The sequence below is a fragment of the Pleurodeles waltl genome, chromosome 6 (genome assembly GCF_031143425.1).
Source record: "Pleurodeles waltl isolate 20211129_DDA chromosome 6, aPleWal1.hap1.20221129, whole genome shotgun sequence".
NCBI classification, from domain to species: Eukaryota; Metazoa; Chordata; class Amphibia; order Caudata; family Salamandridae; genus Pleurodeles; species Pleurodeles waltl.
The window spans coordinates 170982468-171003625 of record NC_090445.1 but is presented as its reverse complement, the minus strand read 5'-3'; the positions used below and the strand labels follow the sequence as shown (position 1 = coordinate 171003625).

The 21158-nt window shown below is 44.4% G+C and overlaps 1 protein-coding gene across 1 annotated transcript in view; it reads right to left on the bottom strand.

The window, feature by feature from the left end:
* Positions 1-19239, bottom strand: part of LOC138299479 (glucose-6-phosphatase catalytic subunit 1-like) — a 49998-nt gene extending 30759 nt beyond the window's left edge. The window contains exons 1-2 of the mRNA XM_069237746.1: positions 18972-19239; positions 4121-4230 (exon numbers count right to left, since the gene is read on the bottom strand). Of these exons, the coding sequence (XP_069093847.1) occupies positions 4121-4230; positions 18972-19189 (328 nt within the window). The 5' untranslated portion in view covers positions 19190-19239. The remainder of the gene's footprint in view (positions 1-4120; positions 4231-18971) is intronic.
* Positions 19240-21158: the final 1919 nt, after the last annotated feature.

The window sequence follows — 21158 nt, the reverse complement described above, 5'->3', positions numbered from 1 at the left end:
TCCTTTAGGCATTGTATTGTTAGAATGAGCCCACTCAGTTTACGGTGTACTGGGTATGATGAATAACTATGGAAGTAGATTCATAAATAACACTTCAATATTAACACAAACTGTTGATCCAGTATGAAACATATCAATGTTACAGTACAACGGTACATACACTAGAGTACCTACAGATGGTATGTATTTAAGAAAAATGCAAGGTACAGATCGAAAATATTAAACTACGAAAAAATGTGATTGAAAACGAATATGTTCGAAACCTTTCATCTTGAAAAACGTGCCTGAACTATTTACTGTAGTTTTATATAGCACGAACTTGACAAAGAAGGAGCGATTTACACGAACACCAGTTACACTATGCAAGGGAACATTCTTTTTTTGGGGGGACCAGGCGATTATGTGACTTGCCCAGAATCACAGGATATTAAATTGACGCCTAGACTCAAACCTGGTTTCCCAGTTCCCAAGGGGGCATCTCTGGCCTTTACGTCTCGTCCTCTGTGCTTTGATTTCCAGGGACTATATGTACAAACACTTTTTCCCATAGACACAGAATGGGTAAAAACCTTTGCTACATCTGGCCCGAGATTACGTCATGGCAATGGTGATGGTGCAATTTTGCACTGACATTTCCAGATTCCAGATTTTCTGCTATGGTGCCAGACTAATTTTGCACCTGCACACGTTGATCAGAGCAGAAATAACATTAGCACAGACTAACGTCTGCAGAAGTTACGTTCTCAACGACTGATTTGGTGAAAATGCTGTTGTAAAATTTGCACAAGCGCAGTCCTATATTAATGCGTAAATGTCAGTGCAAAGTTGCACAGGCACTGTCCACGTGTGGATAAGTAGATTTGTTCACATTGCTTGATTGAAAAAGGACAAATATTCCTAATTAAAGATGGCAGAGCAAAATACAAAAATGCTAAATCTAAAATGCATGTAAATTATTAGTCGTTTTACAGTTAAACCTTCCTGTTATTCGAATGGCCTCGTTTTTCTAGTGGGAAACACAAAGCAAGAAATTGTTTCTCTTCTAGAGAGAATGTTGACCTTCTTCAAGGCCGACCAAGTACTCGATTTCTAGGTGTATTACAATGGCACAGAGAAGAATAAAGTGCTTAATGTCTTTGATAATATCTTTGATTACACGATGTTTGCAGTTACAATCAAACTTTGGATAGCTTTCATTCTGTTTTTTCCTTACACCTATGCCTTCTAGCCCCGAACGGAGAGTGCGAAGCCTTAGCCAGTGATGTGGGATCCAGTCTTCAGTGGACTGATCTCCTCCAGATACCTCGCCTTCTCTACCATGTTTATTTTATACACCTTGGTGCACAAAGACATTGAGGGCAATTTAAATCCCTGTTCGCAGCCTTAAAGTAGGGACAGAATCTTGCTCTGTTTTTCAAGGTTCTTATCTTATCTCTACTACTTACAGTCTTCAGACAAACCACCTGCACCGCTCAACACGGGCATTAATTAGATACACCCCTTTCTTTTCATCCACAACTGAACAACCCATGTCATCCTGCTATTTGACATCTTAAATTTAATACTTTCTCTAGTATCAGTATAATCAGTTGGAAAATTATTGTCTAGGCTTTGATCGTGTCTAAAATGGATTATGTTAATGCTATTTTGGCCTGGGCATAAGAAGCATTTAGGGGCATATATACAAGAAAGTGGAGCATCAGCATTTATGCGCCACTTTCCTTGCACCCTCCCCCCCCCCCCGTGGTGCCCTAACGGCACCATGGATGTGCTGTATTTACAATATGATGCACCATGTCCCACAATACCGTCAACATTTTTGGGGCCATTGTGGTGCTTTGCCGCACTAGCGCCAAAAAACTTGACGCTAGTCCATCAAAGCATAGGGAGACCCATGGGAGATTATGGGTGAATCATTTTAATGCCTGCTCTGAGCAGGTGTTAAAAATGATGCGAAAAATGGCGCAGGGAAATCTAGTAAATTTCACTGTGCCATTTTTTTGGGCCTAGAAAGCCCCATTGCATACATTATACCTGGAGCAGGCATAATGTGGCACTAGGGTTTACAAAAGGGTGCAATGCATGCATTGCGCCACTTTATAAATATGGCACAGGGAACTTGCCTCCTTGACGCCATATTAGCATAACAAATTACACTAGAGTGGAGCAAGGAGGCTCAGGGGCTTGTAAATATGCCCCTAAGTGACGACAGGCCCCACAAAACATGGCAACACTCTCTACTGGGCCTTCCACACAGGGATTGTACACCAGGCCATGTTGCATCCATACACTAGCCTATGAGGCTACTGTTTAAAACAATCTGCATCACACAGAAATAGTTCCTAACTGGTCCCGGCATCTAGCGGCCTATTTTCAGCCCTGTGTGTTAAAATCGGGATTTATCAATCCTTTGATTGTCCCTCAGTTTGAAAGATGTAAACTGGGCGACCTCCCCGTTTCAGGATTTACTTCTATGAAATTGAATGCTCTTCCCCATCATCCTCGCATCTTGTCCGTTCCTTTGGCTTTCCACAAAGTCATAAAAAGCTGATTGTTCAATATGTCTGTGTGATTTTGGAAGTTTTCGCGCCTCAGTTTCCTAAGTGACGTCATCTTTATGGTCCATAAATTCAGCACGTTAAGTGTTTTTCCGTGTAATGCCACCCTTGACGGTCATGCCCACTTCTGTCATCATGAAATATAATCTAAAACAGAGGAATAACAGGGTAAGGCAGGCTGAGAAAAAGGGCCAGAACAGGTTGGGGTCTATTCTTGTAAAAGACAAAATGGATCTGTGTAACTGTATCAAAAAGGGACTGCAGCCAAATATTTTGAAATATTTCAATACATTCACCAGGTTGGATTAAACACATTGGGAATGTCGTTCATTTTAAACGTGTGTTGGAATTGATTTGTGGAATACGTTTTTGAGACTACGATTCCACAAGTCTGTTAATTCAGAACTGGCTGATCACTTGTTTTTGGTATGGTACCAGAATATCATGAACTAGCTTCTGAAAAAAATATTGTGGTCTAAATCTCATGTACAAAAAAATATAACCCAACTCATGTGAAAAATATAAGATTTATGTACAATACCACAATATTTTTTGTAAATGACTTTTTGGATACAATATTTATGTAAGACCATATTGTTATCAAAAATGTTCTGACATACAGCCTTTGCTTTTGCAGCAATTGTGCATTATGAATCGAGATATGGTTACCTTTTGATTTGTAACTGTCATTCATCCAGTAGTGTCTCCCTGTGCCCGTGAAGTGGTACAAATTCAGGGAACTCCATACTTTGGAACGAAGTGCAAAGTGCACAATGGATTGGACATAAGCCTCAAGGATATGTGTTGCCTGCCTGTTACTCAGGGCCTGCCTAGCCTCAAAGATCAGTAAAGCAACACAGTTGCCGCCACTTGGAAAGAGAACCATCTCCTTCATTCACTGCGGGAAGTCTCTACCCGGAAGTCTCCACCCGACACTTCCAGCAGCGGAGAAAGGGGAGGAGCGCAGTGAATGTTTCAACTTCAGCAAGATTCCCTTTTTGGTATCTTTACTTTTCCAAAGCTTCTGCAGCCTTGTAAAGCTGGGATTGAATCTGCTAATTGCAAGGTCCAAAACATTTAAACTTCACCAAACCCTAATCTAATTTGCATACAAATTGCACAAAACAGTCCCAGAACTTTATGCATAGATTAATATAGTGTCCATCTGATATTTTTATGGCTTCAAAATCACGGGATGATATCAGGTTGGACCACCATCAGAAATACGTTATATGGTGCCCTCTGTAGTAGGCCTGAGCGGTTGTTAACCACTGGCATTTAGTACGAACAAATTCAGCAGAGTCCTGGCCTCCTGAATTTAGAATATTGTTTGTGACATTTCTTGCCGCATTTTGGGTGTTGGTGTAAATATCTGTAGCGATTGTGAGTAATAAACATTCATTCATTTGTTCGTTCATTCTCATTGGTCACAGATGTGACGTGGCTCTTGTGTTCATTACGATCAATGCCACAGTTGGAAAAGTATTTTAAATTAAGAACACGAAGCAAAGGAGTTTGTCATAGATATTTAGTCATGCATCTAAACAGCTGAACTGCCTTACCTGGCCCAGTCTCACAGGTGACAGGAAACTGTTCAACGACAGGGACAGAAGTGTTGCCATAGTAATCCGTATCATGGACCCACCAGTATGGTCGCTGTCCAAATAGAATCCTGTAATGAAAATGTAAGAAACTGAGACGCTAGATGGGTGAGCGGGGTAGACAAGTCCAGAAACTTGCTTTCTGCTTATTTTAGTTCAGCCATAGTTTACTTGATGGCAAAAGCAAAAAATAATGATGTCCATTTGGAAGGCGATGCAATATATTGCTTGGTCTAAACTGACCCAATAGGGAGGTCTCAAGTTGCCCAAGCCAAAATACCAAATTGTTCATCAAAATATAGAAAGGCAAAGCCCATGTCTTTGTTTTATGATCTCTTGAACTGCTTCTGTCTGGTGGGAGTTTATCACCCAGTGCCATTGTTCGGCCTTTGCATTGTCAATTTGTGTGAGTTCGATGGGATTTTTCAGATTAGTGCAGCCAGACACACCTATCAGTTTGGGAATTTGCACGAATAGTATAATCTAAGGTCGGACAGTAACAGGGTCACATGCAAAGACTGCTATTTGAACCACTTTCAATGTTGCCTTTATTGAGTTCCAGTCCTTACACATAGAACCCTTGTTGTGTGTCACCTTCGTTTTCCCAATATGCTTGCTCGACTATGAAGTACGCACTTAGCAAAAAAGTTGACGGTCCTTTTAGCCAGTCCTAGAAATAACAGACATTGGCGCAGCTAACTGGTCTCGCTTTTGAAATGTGTGGTGAACTGCTGAATGGGTCAGTGCCTGCTCTGGTGGCATTATAAAATAATATAAAAATACAATCTGAAATGGTAGGCGACGCGTGCATACGCACTGTGATGTCATGACGCGTGTGCGTGTGTATGCTACTCTGGCTAGTTGGAATGTCAGTTCTTTAATAAAATACATTGCAGGAAGGCTGTTTGAAGAAGGATGACAAAAAAGAAACGCGGGAGCGCAAAAAAAAAGCAAGCAGACCGATAGCAGAGGGCTACTCCCTGGCCCTAGCAAAATAATCTTTACATAAATGGATTTTTCAAGGAAAACCAGATTGGGGAGTAATCTGGGGTGTGTGTGTGTGTGTGTGTTTTTGTTGGGTGGGGAAGTGGGGTCGTAACACATCTTGAAAAAACAAACCCAGGTAATTCCACAAAAACGTAGGACTACGATGTAGCATCGGACAAGAGACACTTAAGTGACAGAGCTCACAAATGTAGGAAACATAGAAAATTAGGCACCTGGGGAATAAAGGAACCTTTGACACAAAGTATTACCTACGTGCTGAGAAGACTCTGGGCAGCTATGCGCTTTACAAATGCTGCTAGAATAAATTAGGGTATACTAGCTTGATTGCGATCTGCTGTGGACTGAAAAATTCTGCAATGGAGCACATAAATATTTGCTTCTTTTTATGTTCTATGTTCAGTTGATCCTCTCTGAAACCTGAAACGTGCTAAATTTACTAACGTTTGCCAGGAAAGATTGTGAATCCCTGCCAATGTACAAGCAGAAGGGGCGGGGCGGCACGCAGGGGGAATAACAATTAAATTAAATAAGAAAAAAAAACACTTACCTCCTCTCTGTCGTGCCGCTCCGCTCTGCTCCTCCGTCTTCTTAGTGCAGGCACAGGCTCCCAGCCTGCCCTGCGGCCAATCCTGACGCTGCTCAGAGCAGCATCAGGATTGGCTGGGAGCGCCCAGCCAGGGCACTCCCAGGCAGATTGGGAGCCTGTGCAGGCTCTCTCCAGCCCAGCAAATAGTTGCTGGGCTGGAGAGAGCCCTGTGCGCATGTGTGTTTGGCCGGCCCGAGACGGCCGGCCAAACATACATGCACAGTGAGGGTGAGTGCTGTGCACTCCCATTCAGTGCACGTCACCGCCGTGACCCTGCGCCTTTCAAACAAAACGATAATAAACACAGTTTATTATAGTTTTCTTGGAAAGGTTTTGCAGCTACCTCTGCTGGCAGGGGAGCACTGCTCCTCAGCCCTAATGGAGGAGCTGCTCCTGAGCTGATCCAAGATGTCTTGTAACCCTAGTGAAAGGGGGGAAACTCTAAAGAATGAGTGGCTTGACAGCAGTGGGCAGCTGCTGAGCTCTTGCAAATAAAAAATTAAATAAAAAAATGTTGGGAGGAGCAGGAGCAGAAAGACAGCATGGGTGAAATGAGTGGTGGGCTTGAGGGAGGAAGCAAGCAAAAGCATGCAGTTCCATGAAGCACTATAGAGAAAATTTAAAAAAGTAGTTGCCAGGTGACAGCCAAGGAAGGATGCAAGTCATCCAACCAAGAGGGCTAAAAAGAAAAAAAATGATCTCCAAACTAAGAAAGATTGAGGAACATGCATACATTGGTGGTGTCGGATTTAATATTGTAACTCCAGTTTAACACACTTTGGGGAAAGTGCATAGTTGGGGACATAGGGATTCAGATTTACTATTCTAAAGCCAATCCAAGCAATGGTGGCTAACGTGAAAACTTAGTCGTGGAAGATTTACTATTCTACCTCTATCTAAAAGGGAAGTGTATCCATTGGGGGAGGTTACGTTTAATATTCTAATTCCAGTCTAATCAATATTGGGCAAAATTCATAAATGGATGAGGGTCAGATATAATACTCTATCTCCAGTCCATCAAACATTGTGGGTGGAAGGAGGCAGAGTTTACTGTTCTAACTGAAATGATAACAAACACTGGAGAAAGGGCAAGCATTCGGAAGGTCAGATTTACTCTCCTAACTGTAGTCTAAGGAATATTGGGGAAAATGCATACATTGTTGGTGGCCATATTTAATATTCTAGCTCCAATCTAACAAACAGTGGGGAATGTGTGTACATTGGAGAGTTGGATTTACTATTCTAACTCCAGTCTAAAAAACATTGTGGAAAGTGCATACTCTTCTAACCCCAGAGTAACAAACTCTGGAGAATGTGTATGCATTTGAGGAAGGGTGGTCAGATTAAATATTCTCACTCCAACATCACAAACAATAGGAAAAATGCATACAATGAGTGGTGGATGGAGAGGGTCATATTTACTATTTTTACTCCAACCTAACAAACACTGGGGGAAGTGCATACAATGACCTCATGCAAGGCTATAAGCAGTGCACAGAAAATGTTACAGTTGTGCAGTTATTCATAACTACTATATTTTAGTGATCTTAGATTTTGGATCCACAACCTTCCTCAACCTGAAGTTGTATGTTTTGTTTTATAAAGCACATCATCTTATGATATGATTAAACAGTCATAAGTTACATGTAGTGATTTTAAATGAATATCTTTGTATTTCCTGATATACTTTGGATTCTATCTAAAGTGCACACTGGGACCGGTGGCCAATTACCTAACCCTGACCACAGAGCCCACATGCCATGGATGCCATGGCCTTCTGAGCATAGTGTGACTTTCAGCAATGCTTTCCACTGCAGCTGCCCCAGCACCAACAGTGTGCACAGCACATACTTTGTTCACACACCCCATGGGCCTTGTCTGGGTGCATTCAGCGCCCACTGGCTACTCCATTCAACCATGCCCTGTGTGTTTTGGGGCAGGCTGTGGTCTTTTAACAGGTTAGGAAAGAATTGGGGCGAGGGATCACGTGGAGAGCCCCGTCAGTAATCGAGCCTTAAGGAGGAGGCAACAAACTGTGAGAACATTCAAGGCCTGGCCATGGTCGGTTTTAGTAGATGGAACTGAATCTTACTGTCCCACACTGGTCCATTGCAGGACCCTAAGAGAAACAGGCCCTTGGTGCCCAACAGAAGTTTAGTTGATGAGAAACAGGATAGTAGTCAAACTTTGCATCCCTGAGGAATACCTATACCTCCCATTTTCTCCCCTGGGTGTGTGTTGTTAAGGCAGCTATATAGAAGCAACCTCAAGAGGCTATCAATGATAGTTATTAGTATCAGTGAACTTCAAGCAAAAGAAGAGGGAAAGGAAAATAATCACTGGTCACCTAACAGTCCTTCAAGTACTCTGCAGGGTAACCCCTTCTTTTGTCTAGGAGATATTGGAACTAGAACAAACTGCGGTGGTGTGGATCCCATTTTTATACTCCTTTTACAGACTGGGGATGCGAAACCACTGTCGAAGGTTTCAGAAATGGTTTGGGTTGGTTCTTTTTCAGATTTAATTTTCTGGTTACTTATCAGACACAACTTTAGCCCAATCAATATCTCTTACAGCAGGTAGCAATGTTTTGCTTTTTTTTCACGTTCAAACTGTTACTTCTAAAAGAAGAGCCTGGTGCTGAGACTAACCTAAAAGTAAAGCACAGGATTTCATTATCTCGGAAACAACTATCTCTTCAGGTTATTTTTGAAGGCAGTGAGGTCGGAAAGAGAGTGTAAAGAGTCCAATGTATAATAGCCAAATAGGAAAAGGATTCTCCTCCTGATCTTCCAAACTGAATACTCAGATTTGCATCCAAAGCAGTGTTTGAAGAACATAAAGATCTACAAGGATGGTTAACAAGCTATCTATTTCTCAAATACATAGGCCTTTACTGATGAAACACATAAAAGAAGCCAAGCAAGGCATCTTACATGTTCCTGGTTGTGTATAGGCAGCCAATGCAAATCTATAGGGTGGTTGTAGATGTGAACTGTTTTGGAGAGGCTGAGAATCACAGGAGCTGCTAAGTTTTGCACAGCCTATAACTTAAGCAGTAACTATTTTGAAATACTCAAATACAAGGAGTTGCCATAATCAAGTTGCAAAATGATTAACACTTGTGTCGCCATCAGCGACAGTCCAATGGCAGGAACTGAAATATTTTTCTTAGCATCCTCAAAAGCAAAGGATGTGGATGCACCTCTGTAACTTGGAGAGATATTCTATCTCGGTACAGTAAGATTCCTGGCTGAGGCAACCAGAGTAGGGATAGATCCCAACTCTTGAGGCCACAAGAAACATAGGAAAGCATGCCAAACAGCAGTACTTATGGACTTTAACTTGACAATTTTTATTCATCCTCATAGACTCTGCTGTGATGCCATTACCAATATTTTTGTTTAATGGCAGGCAATTCCTTTGAAATAGCACAATAATATAGGTATTGTCTGTGTGTGAATCTCGGTTAACACCAAAAGACCCAACATATTTTGTCAAGGGAGACCTGTGTACATTGAAAAGAGTAGGGCTCAGGGATGCGTCCTACGATACCCAATAGATTATAGGCTGAAAGGATGATGGAAAAGGAAAAAAAGGGGAGGGAGACAGCACAGCAGCTGCCTATCAATAATGAACAAATCTACTTAATAACCAAATTATTTATGCAGACTATCTCAAATTATGCTATTACGGTCTCATGAGACAAAGTATCATAAGTGGCTGGTAGATCCAGTAAGACAAAGGTGGTCGAGCTCTCATCCGGCCCAATATTATTCTCACATGATTAATTGCTGCCATTAAAGCTGACTCTGTACTTTGTTTTGGGCTAAATCAAGACTGAGAGATGTCCAGCAATAGATTAGATTCTAAATATCCCAAAATGAGCTTCTTGACAAATGTTTCCAAACTGTTGAGAGGGAGTGGTGATAAAGAGATTGGCTGGTAATTACGTAGCACTAAAGGATTGGCCGTAGGTTCTTTTAAAAGCAAGATTAATTGAGCTTGCATCCAACAGGTGGGGAGTGCAGCCTGGGAGAAAGCTATTGGTTGCATAATATGGTCAAGTAGGGGACTGAGTGTAAAAGAGGCCTAGACGACATTACTCGAACCACACACTTGAACATGATGCTTTCTCCTCACTGTTGCCTCGTAGGTAACATAAAGTGGCCGAAGGACAGGAAGATACCATACAAATATCTACAGTTGGTCTTAGTTTTAGCACAATGGATGGGGCAGAGGGCACCTGAGATTACACTGTGGCATAAAGATGTTTTGGAATGGTCCTTAGCAGAGGAGATCCAGATGAAGCTCATTAGATGAGACAATAAGGTGAATGATGACCCAGCTGACTAGAGGGCCCTGGTTGACACCCTCCTAGACCCTGACTCAGATACGACCTCAAAGGACAGTGATGGAACCGGTGATGAGGAGGGGCGATGCCCTGACAGTGGTCCCACTATCCTGAACAAGAGCAGAGCTCCATGACACACAAATAGTAAGAACCCACTCTTCATCTGGGGGACATCAATTACCCTGTATACTTGGAATTATTTGTGTAATGTATTACGTGTGCTTTGTCTCTTATCAAGCAAACGTCTGTCTGCTGACTTGTTTATACTCTGTTGCTTGTAAAACTGAAAAATAAAGGTTATATAAAAATATAAAAGAGGCCACATAAAAAAGGCTGGGAGGACACGTGTCTAGTGATGCCATGGATTTAACAGAAGTTAGGAACAACAGTGTCTGTTTCCAATAATGCCTCAAACACTTTTAAAGAGCAAACAGCTAATTCATTAAATTACTGTGTATATTGACAATTTTCTCTTTAAAGAAATTGGACAATTTTTACACAGTTCTTAAACTGGTGCAATTGCTGTAATTGTAGCTTTAGAGTTCATAAAAGCTGAACTTTACACAAGTAGGTGAGTAGACCCTGCTGTCACCTGATACAGAGGAAAATGTCTGGGCACACAAAAAAGAGCCACAAAAACCTAATATACTACCAGCAGCACTAAGTGTTACTAACTAGGGCATGGGCAGTAGCCCCCCAGGCTCCAGAACAGGTTCTAGACGTTGCATCACCAAGGATAGGCCTATGCCTCTGCACATATGCTGGATTAGCGTTCTGTCAGGGCCCTCAAAATGTCAGGATACCAGTTTCATATGCAGTTGAGCACTCAGGACAGGGTTATATGCCCCACCATGAAGGGGGTGTTCTCCTTTCAACAGAAGAGAAATGTATATGTGCCTATGAAGATAGACTGAATAGCTTGTTGTAAGGAAATGCCTCCTTGGCATGGTTGCCCCCTGACTTTTTGCCTTTGCTGATGCTATGTTTACAATTGAAAGTGTGCTGAGGCCTGCTAACCAGGCCCCAGCACCAGTGTTCTTTCCCTAACCTGTACTTTTGTATCCACAATTGGCAGACCCTGGCATCCAGATAAGTCCCTTGTAACTGGTACTTCTAGTACCAAGGGCCCTGATGCCAAGGAAGGTCTCTAAGGGCTGCAGCATGTCTTATGCCACCCTGGAGACCTCTCACTCAGCACAGACACACTGCTTGCCAGCTTGTGTGTGCTAGTGAGGACAAAACGAGTAAGTCGACATGGCACTCCCCTCAGGGTGCCATGCCAGCCTCTCACTGCCTATGCAGTATAGGTAAGACACCCCTCTAGCAGGCCTTACAGCCCTAAGGCAGGGTGCACTATACCATAGGTGAGGGTACCAGTGCATGAGCATGGTACCCCTACAGTGTCTAAACAAAACCTTAGACATTGTAAGTGCAGGGTAGCCATAAGAGTATATGGTCTGGGAGTTTGTCAAACACGGACTCCACAGCACCATAATGGCTACACTGAAAACTGGGAAGTTTGGTATCAAACTTCTCAGCACAATAAATGCACACTGATGCCAGTGTACATTTTATTGCAAAATACACCCCAGAGGGCACCTTAGAGGTGCCCCCTGAAACTTAACCGACTATCTGTGTAGGCTGACTAGTTCCAGCAGCCTGCCACACTAGAGACATGTTGCTGGCCCCATGGGGAGAGTGCCTTTGTCACTCTGAGGCCAGTAACAAAGCCTGCACTGGGTGGAGATGCTAACACCTCCCCCAGGCAGGAGCTGTAACACCTGGCGGTGAGCCTCAAAGGCTCACCCCTTTGTCACAGCACCGCAGGACACTCCAGCTAGTGGAGTTGCCCGCCCCCTCCGGCCCGGCCCCCACTTTTGGCGGCAAGGCCGGAGAAAATAATGAGAATAACAAGGAGGAGTCACTGGCCAGTCTGGACAGCCCCTAAGGTGTCCTGAGCTGAGGTGACTCTAACTTTTAGAAATCCTCCATCTTGCAGATGGAGGATTCCCCCAATAGGGTTAGGATTGTGACCCCCTCCCCTTGGGAGGAGGCACAAAGAGGGTGTACCCACCCTCAGGGCTAGTAGCCATTGGCTACTAACCCCCCAGACCTAAACACGCCCTTAAATTTAGTATTTAAGGGCTACCCTGAACCCTAGAAAATTAGATTCCTGCGACAACAAGAAGAAGGACTGCCCAGCTGAAAACCCCTGCAGAGGAAGACCAGAAGACGACAACTGCCTTGGCTCCAGAAACTCACCGGCGTGTCTCCTGCCTTCCAAAGAACTCTGCTCCAGCGACGCCTTCCAAAGGGACCAGCGACCTCTGAATCCTCTGAGGACTGCCCTGCTTCGACGACGACCAGAAACTCCCGAGGACAGCGGACCTGCTCCAAAAAGACTGCAACTTTGTTTCAAGGAGCAGCTTTAAAGACCCTGCAATCTCCCCGCAAGAAGCGTGAGACTTGCAACACTGCACCCGGCGACCCCGACTCGGCTGGTGGAGAACCAACACCTCAGGGAGGACCCCCGGACTACTCTACGACTGTGAGTACCAAAACCTGTCCCCCCTGAGCCCCCACAGTGCCGCCTGCAGAGGGAATCCCGAGGCTTCCCCTGACCGCGACTCTCTGAAACCTAAGTCCCGACGCCTGGAAAAGACCCTGCACCCGCAGCCCCCAGGACCTGAAGGACCGGACTTTCACTGGAGAAGTGACCCCCAGGAGTCCCTCTCCCTTGCCCAAGTGGAGGTTTCCCCGAGGAAGCCCCCCCTTGCCTGCCTGCAGCGCTGAAGAGATCCGTTGATCTCTCATAGACTAACATTGCGAACCCGACGCTTGTTTCTACACTGCACCCGGCCGCCCCCGCGCTGCTGAGGGTGAAATTTCTGTGTGGGCTTGTGTCTCCCCCGGTGCCCTACAAAACCCCCCTGGTCTGCCCTCCGAAGACGCGGGTACTTACCTGCAAGCAGACCGGAACTGGGGCACCCCCTTCTCTCCATTCTAGCCTATGCGTTTTGGGCACCACTTTGAACTCTGCACCTGACCGGCCCTGAGCTGCTGGTGTGGTGACTTTGGGGTTGCTCTGAACCCCCAACGGTGGGCTACCTTGGACCAAGAACTGAACCCTGTAAGTGTCTTACTTACCTGGTAAAACTAACAAAAACTTACCTCCCCCAGGAACTGTGAAAATTGCACTGTGTCCACTTTTGAAATAGCTATTTGTCAATAACTTGAAAAGTATACATGCAATTGAAATGATTCAAAGTTCCTAATGTACTTACCTGCAATACCTTTCAAACAAGATATTACATGTTAAATTTGAACCTGTGGTTCTTAAAATAAACTAAGAAAAGATATTTTTCTATAACAAAACCTATTGGCTGGATTTGTCTCTGAGTGTGTGTACCTCATTTATTGTCTGTGTATATGTACAACAAATGCTTAACACTACTCCTTGGATAAGCCTACTGCTCGACCACACTACCACAAAATAGAGCATTAGTATTATCTATTTTTACCACTATTTTACCTCTAAGGGGAACCCTTGGACTCTGTGCATGCTATTCCTTACTTTGAAATAGCACATACAGAGCCAACTTCCTACACTTGTTTATCCACATTTTTTGCCCACTTCATCCTTATCTACTTACTTGAGTCTGAGTAAGGCACTGGTCACTTGGCATGTCTGCTTCATTCCAAAAGTAGACACATTGCATGCGTATTTGTAGATGTGTGTGTTTCAGTTGCCCACTGGTCGAATACAACAGGTGCTGCCAGGGAAGGGTTGCAATAACACCAGCAGAACAGAACTAGTGCGCACATGACAAGAGCTCCAATTCAGATTGATAACTTCCGATTTTTTAAGCAAAAATTGTTTTTTTTGCTGTCTTCCATCTGAAATTGCCTCTGCTTTAATAGAAGTCAATGGAGAAAATGCATTCCCCCGATTTTTTCCAAAATCCCCCACTTTCCAGGTTTGAAATGTTGCCATGTATGCTGCTGGAATAGCATGACTGCTTCTCTTAGGAAGGATGAGGTACACTGGCAAGGCTGTGTGCTTCCCAGTGGGAGCCAGTTATGGCCTTTGCAATTACAAGGAATGGGATGTTGCACAGGCAAAGCTGTGCCTGTTCTGACCAAGGTGTACTGGGAGAGCTGTGTGTATTAGGGTTCTGCAATGATAGATTGAGGTGCACACACACAGTTTTGTGTATTCCCCCAGGGGTCAATGCTCATGCTGGGAATTTCAGTACACACAAAATAGTATTCAACATTTTGGATCCTGTCATACTTTGGGGAAATTGGTTTGGGCACTGGGCTGTTCATACTATAATCAGAAAGATAGATTGTGGAGTAATAATGCGTCTGGGTAATGTGGCAGGCCCAGCCTATCTTTTAGGCAATTTTGTTCGAAAACTGTGCTGCAAAACAGGCCCTTTCTTTAATTATTTTCAGAACATTCTGATAGAGGAGAGCCAAACTCAAACCCTTTCACCCCTAGGATTGAGTCTGGCGTGATCGCAAAGCCTCCGTGCTCGGTGCTATATTGGGCTGGTACGTTCACCCCACCTGTTTGAAAGTTTACCAGCTGCCACTGCTGCAAATCATCAGTGGGGGAGGGCCTAGACTGCATCACCTTCAACCGATAAGCAGCATTCAATGTCTGTCTCTTGCCGATGCAATGGCATAAGGCCTTCCAACATTCAATCAAATCAATCAGGATTTATAAAGCGTGGCTAATCACCCAGTAGTGTATCCAGGAGCTTGCAGGTCCTGGAGGCTTATTTGAACAGCCAGGTCTTGAGGGACATTCAGAATTCCAGAAGTGAGGTGATGGTCCAGAGGTGCATGTGAAGGCTGTTCAAGGTTTTTGCTGCGATGTGAGCGAACAAGCGTCTTCCACTTCTGCTTTCGTAGATGCAGGAGTATGAGCCAATGATCAACCCTCATATGCCATTTCGTTCACTAGGGCCCCATCTGTTCACCACCAAGCCTAAACTACTGGATAGGTTAGACTCCAGGGTATAACTGAGTTCACTGTGTCACAGAGTGACTCTGTATCTTTTTACACTTCCTTACTCCCAAGGTTAGAAAACAAAAAGGTGCGGGTTCATAGCACATAATTTATCTTGTCTCTCCTGAAGGAGTGATGTTTATGGTTTGTGAATGTTTGTATTGCTTGTAAAGTGCACCCTGCAGAACGCACCCGCTTCTAGGCGCTGTGGCAACATGGAATACATTGTTATTAAGATGATGCATAGCACCCAAGAGATGCATGCGATACAGAGAGCAAAGGAAAACCATGCAGAATGAAAAAAGGATGAACATGAAACAATACATAACGGTTACTGGAAGGGAAATGCAAGATACAAGTTTAGCAATGGTAGGTCTGGAGACTTGACCTTAGATGCACCAGAGAACTGACATGGCGTACGCAGCATTAAAGGTTGTTCCAATGGCAATTCCAGTCTACAGAGAATTATCTGTTGCCCCTGTTGTTGCATCTGGGTTTGGGTGAGGTTAAGAGACATTCATCAGCCGAGCATAGGTCGCGAATCAGGGTGTATTGCACAAATTATTGCTGCAGGTATTTGGGGCTACCCCACTGATGCATTTGTAAATAAGGCAGAGAATCTTGAATATGATTATGTCCTTAGCTGGGAGGCAGGGTTTTGAGCTGTGCTGCTAATGGTTCATGTTTTTAAGTCAAGTATCAGCCCGCCTACCGTGTTTTCAACCCACTGAAGCCTTCTGGTTTGGCACTACACTCATTTGTTGTACAAGTTGCTGCAGTAGTCAAGTCCTAAGCTGACCAGGGCCCCAACAACCATGGTTCCGTGTATTTCCACTACTGCTCCCAGTTCTATTTTTTCAGATTCTCTGCATGTTCTTTTGCAGTGGTTCCCAACCTTTTGACTTCTGTGGAGGGTCACTTTATCATTACTGCAATCCAGGGACCCACCCTGAAGCATTATTGGAATCCGGGGACTCCCTAGTGAGTCATTACTGAAAGCTGGGGACCTAATCTGTTAATATTTAACCATTGTACTATAGTATAGGAATATTATTGGCCTTGTGACTCTGTTGCCTTCAGAGGAGCTCTCACCATTCGAATCTTAAGGCGTTATGAAAAGTCTTAGCTCCGAAGTGAGGTACATTCCATTCACGTGCACCACAGATACCCATGAAGTCATGTATCATTCCCATATCCCTAACTCTTCCATGAGGTCACCCCCTACCCCATCCCTGACCTGAAAAGCAAGAATTATCACTATTCACTTGTTTACACACCAGAGGCAGTCCCAACATGCAAAGCGCTGCCAGCGACCAAACCTGGCCTGTATGAATGTACTTCTGATCATAAACGGAACCGTGGGTAACTTTTTTCAGATTTTGCTCCTTTGCACAACACATATTCACTCTTTTCAATGTGAATTTAAGCCTTTCTTTTGAAAATCTACTTTGTAGCAGTATTCAAGACGAGTCCCCAGTTTTTTCCAAAAACCGTAAACATTTTTTTCCCGTTGTTTTCAGAAATATATTTGTTTGTATTGTGTGTTGCCTGTTTCACTGGCTTTACGCAGGGCCGGACTGGGGAACCAAAAGCAACCATGGAAAAAATGCTCAAACCAGCCTATTCTCTTTGACAATTTGCTCTATCACTCTCTTTCCATCCATTAATTCATTCATTCATTCTCTCTCTCTCTCTTCTCGTCTCTCTTCTCGCTTACTCTCTAACTGCCCCTTCCCTTCCTCTCCTGAAGCCCCCTGTGCCTACTGCAGTTAACCTTGGGAGCTGGGGAAAGTGAAGGTGACACCCGGCATTACCCCGGGCATCCAAGGGCTCCAGCCCACGGGGAAATGCGCAGTGGAATGAAAGGTCTGCCCGGCCCTGCTTTTTACCGGTATGACTGAGTTCCTGGGCTGGGATTTTTTTAGGGTGGAGCAAGAGGCGCCATGAAGCGAGGTTTGGCAGTCCAGGCCCTGTGGTGGTCTTTGCCTCAATGTCTGCACATCGCAGTCACGTGGTCTTCCCACCCTCCTGACCTCATTTTCCTCTCTCCTACATTTTTTTACCTAATTGATGATAAGCGATGACGATCCCATGTACAGTGCGACTGGCCATTAAATAGTGACACGTGCAGAAGTGGATACATCCGGTAGTACGACACCACTTCAGCGCACAAATGCGCGTGCACGCTTGATAACGCAAGCCATGGTTTGCAGTGCAACGGTTCTTCATTTGTAAATAAAAATGTGCCGGAGCTCAAAGCCCTCCTCTTAAACACGCGGCTGCTGAAATTAAATGTGTGAACACTGAATACTGAGGCAGCGTAATCCTGAAGCCATCTCGGGCCTCTTTAATCCATTTACACCCACTCCCTGCCCCTTCAGCCCACCCTTGCAGCTTTCTGCTTTCACCCTTTTTGACGCTTTTTCTCTTCCTCCGCCTTTCCCATATGTGTCTTTTGCTCGCAGTAAATGCTTGATGCAGAAAAATAAGCGCAGGCCCTCAAAAGTAAGTGCCAGTGCTCTCGCCGGAAACAACAACCACTGCAATGGAATCAGTATTGTGTTGTAGGTTGCCCTTAGCCTGAAAAGTGTTTTCTTATTAAAATCAATGTACCTGGAATTCTGCGGTGTGTTTTTCTGCATGTTTTCCTTTTCTCTCTAGTAAACTGGAACTGCCTTTCATCTCCACTTTGTTATTTACTCTCAAGGCCATTGTAGCCTCGTGCCCCTTTGTTATTGAGCAAAGAGCAAACCGAGCCTGTTGGGAAACGTCAGCTTGCAAAAGCATAAGAACTAAATAAATAAAACGAGCCTGACCAAAGGAGAGCTGGAGCAGAGGAGGGGTCTTCGTGCTGTGCAAGGAGACGAACCCGGAGGGAGGGGGTTGGGAGCAGGATTAGAAGGGGTGGAAAAGTCACTGAGACGGTGGAGGATAGAACTTCCGTTGCAGATTTAAAGTTCCAAAAACAGGTGGATAAATTACCTATGCTCGACTGCAAAGAATTGTTCTTTAATATTGTGTCTCAGACTCATACATTTCCAAAATATGAATACTGCTTTATACAAGTGGAGTGTGGTTTAATAGCACGTATTAGTGTTTTATTCCGTATTTGTCTTGGGCTGATCTTCAAAATGGTTCGTGATGTGTGTATGTGGGCGTGTTGTGAGATAAATGAAAATGCGACGAAAGCCGCTAATTTCATACTCCTCAGTCTCACGCCTCGAAGGAATTTAGGTTTCTCATTTCTGCATATCGGGTTCAAATACGGTAAAAAAACATATCCATGTAATTTTCAACCTAAACTACAAACAGAACTGACATTTCCGTTGGACAGTCTGCCTTTTCACATTAAAAAGGATTTTTTTTTTTTGCACCTTACATTTTGTCAGGAGTCAGGTTAGACACTGGAGAATTCAGCTGAAGTGAGTTTTCATCATCAGAATTCCATGGAGATTGTTCTTTAAAAAAATGAATTATGGTTACGCATGCCTTTTAGGGTGATTACACATGTTTGGAACTACAGCAACATTTTATTCCGGTGGCTTGGCTAGTTACATCAATGCAACATCCTGTCATCCATGAAGCTTGTGCTGGTGGACAGAACAGGGAAGGTCAAAGGCCACTGCGTCCAACAAGTGCTTCCTGACCGGGATCTCAGTTCTGAGATCTAAATTCAGTAATTGAGTGTTCAGTTTCCTACTTGCTCTTCTTTAAAAAAATTGGTCCCTGTCCTATGCTTCTCAACATCCCACTTTTCAGAGTTCAAGTATTGAGAGGTTAGGGTAGGAGAAGACCCCTGAAGTTCACCCATCAACCTCCAGCATTGTGTGAAGACTTCTATACTCACCATTTAGAGACGAGGTTGAGCCAGTCTCCGATCACGGCCACCCAGATGAGTTTGATGCCCACCGCCTCGCACAGGTGGAACCAGACGGGGAAGAAGATTGCAAAAGTGTTGCGGAGGTCAGCGGCGAAGGAGATGAAGATGAACCAGTCCTGGGAGCTCTTGTAGTTCACCTGGAGGTACTGCACCACCTGGATGCCGGCACTGTGCAGATGATCCATTGAGACCACCGGGGGCTTCCCTTCTGCAAGAGCCTTCCTCACAGGCGGAAAACTACAACTGACAGTGTCTGAGCCCCTGTGCTGGCTTATATTTCACTTTGAGCTCACGTCACTCACTTCATGAAGCAAGTGAACTTTGGACCTCTCAGTTCCTCTGGCCAAAAAATATTGACAGAGCAGCCGGCATGAAACAGACCAGCAGATAAATGCTTCCCGCGCTGGACCTGGGGGTCAATGTGTTTAAGGGCTGGTGCTGTCGCATTACTTTGAGCTCATGCTCCACGACCCGCCAAGAATGTGACAATAATGTTAAAAGGCTGCCAAAATATTGAAGAGTTGGGCTCCTTCAGAGACTGCTTTTGCAACAGCTTAAATGAAGATGGTTTGTACCCATAAAGCTGCCTGTGAGGTTAAAAAACAATGCATAAAAAGCCCAATGTAAGTATTTATGCTAGTGTTTTGTAGTGCCCACATATTAATGCCTGCCTGCTCCTTCAGTGCACTAGTCAGCATGGCAAACCATAAGCAGATAAAAGCACTGGTCGAACTGACACATGTTGTCCAATTTGTAGGTTCAGTCCTTTAACAGTCGGTCCCAGTCTGATCTCCTAGAGAGTGTAGGCTGTATCTCAGTTTCATTATCTGTATGAACTAAGGGTCTAATTTAAGAAAAGTGGCGCTGCATCCAATTTAGTGCCACTTTTCACGTGCCCCCTGCACCCCTTTAACACCATCATGTCTGCGCCATATTTATGCTACGGCGCACTATGGTGGTATCAGGAACAGTAGCGTCAATATTTTTGACGCTATTGTGGTGCTTTGCTCCACTAGTGTCAAAAAGTTTGACGCAAGTGAAGCAAAGTGCTTGGATGCCCATTGATTACAATGGATGAATCCTTTTTAACACCTGCTTTCAGTAGGCATTAAAAATGACGCCAAAAATGGCACAATGAAATCTTGTAGACATCATTGCGCCATTTTTGCGGGCCTCCTTGCGCCAGAACGCCCCTTTGCATACATTATGCATTGCACATGCATAATTTGGTGCAAAGGGTTACATTTGTAAATATGGCTCTGGGAAAAGGCCACCTTAGTGCTCCCTTAGCATCAAAAACATGATGCTAAGGCGGTGCCAAAGTAGCACAAGGGGTTCTTAAATCTGCCCCTAGGAGTGCTAAGAAGGATGAGCTCCCACTAAAAAACACTATCGAGAAATTAGGCATGTTCCTAGTGCTTAATTTGTAAAAGCTTAAGTGCTGGGCCCAAATTTTTTCTAACTGCCAGTGCTGCTGAATGTCACAGTTGCCGAATACAAGGGCTTTCTAGCCTTAATTCAACCTCCTGCCTCTTTCTTCCAGCAACCAACTGTTCCTATTTCCTTATCTCACTATTGCACTTTCTTTTGCATTCCTGCTTTCTCCCTTTGTCTCTATTTTTGCTGTCTTTGTCTCCCTCTTCATTCTCCACTTTCTTGCTTTTTATTCTCTGGTTCGTGGACACACTTTTATGATTAAAACCAAGTTCCAGTCTGCAAAAATAAATGATGGTACCAACCACCTTCAACCCCCAGTCAGAAATACCCACGGCTCCTCTGTCAAAGCTCATTCTTACCTCTGTTTCTTGCCCCTGCTTCCCCTGCTTCCTGCCTTCAGTTAAGTTCTGCCCACCATCCAGGACCTGCTTAATGTAGGCCATTGAGGTTGGCCACGCAGCGTACGCACTCTGCGGGCATGCCAAAGGCATGCCAAAGGATTTTGTGCCCATCCATGCCTGAAGCGTGCACAGCACCAAGAACCCTGGCCGTCCTGCCACCCAAATATACTCCTCTGCTGTAGTCTGAGCCCTGGAGCCCAGACGCTGCAACAGCAACTGCTGCATCAAATCTCCTCGAGCAACTCAGCTCCTCCCGCCCTCACAGAATCATTCCAAACACCCTCCTCACTGACCGCAACTGCCACAGACCCACTCC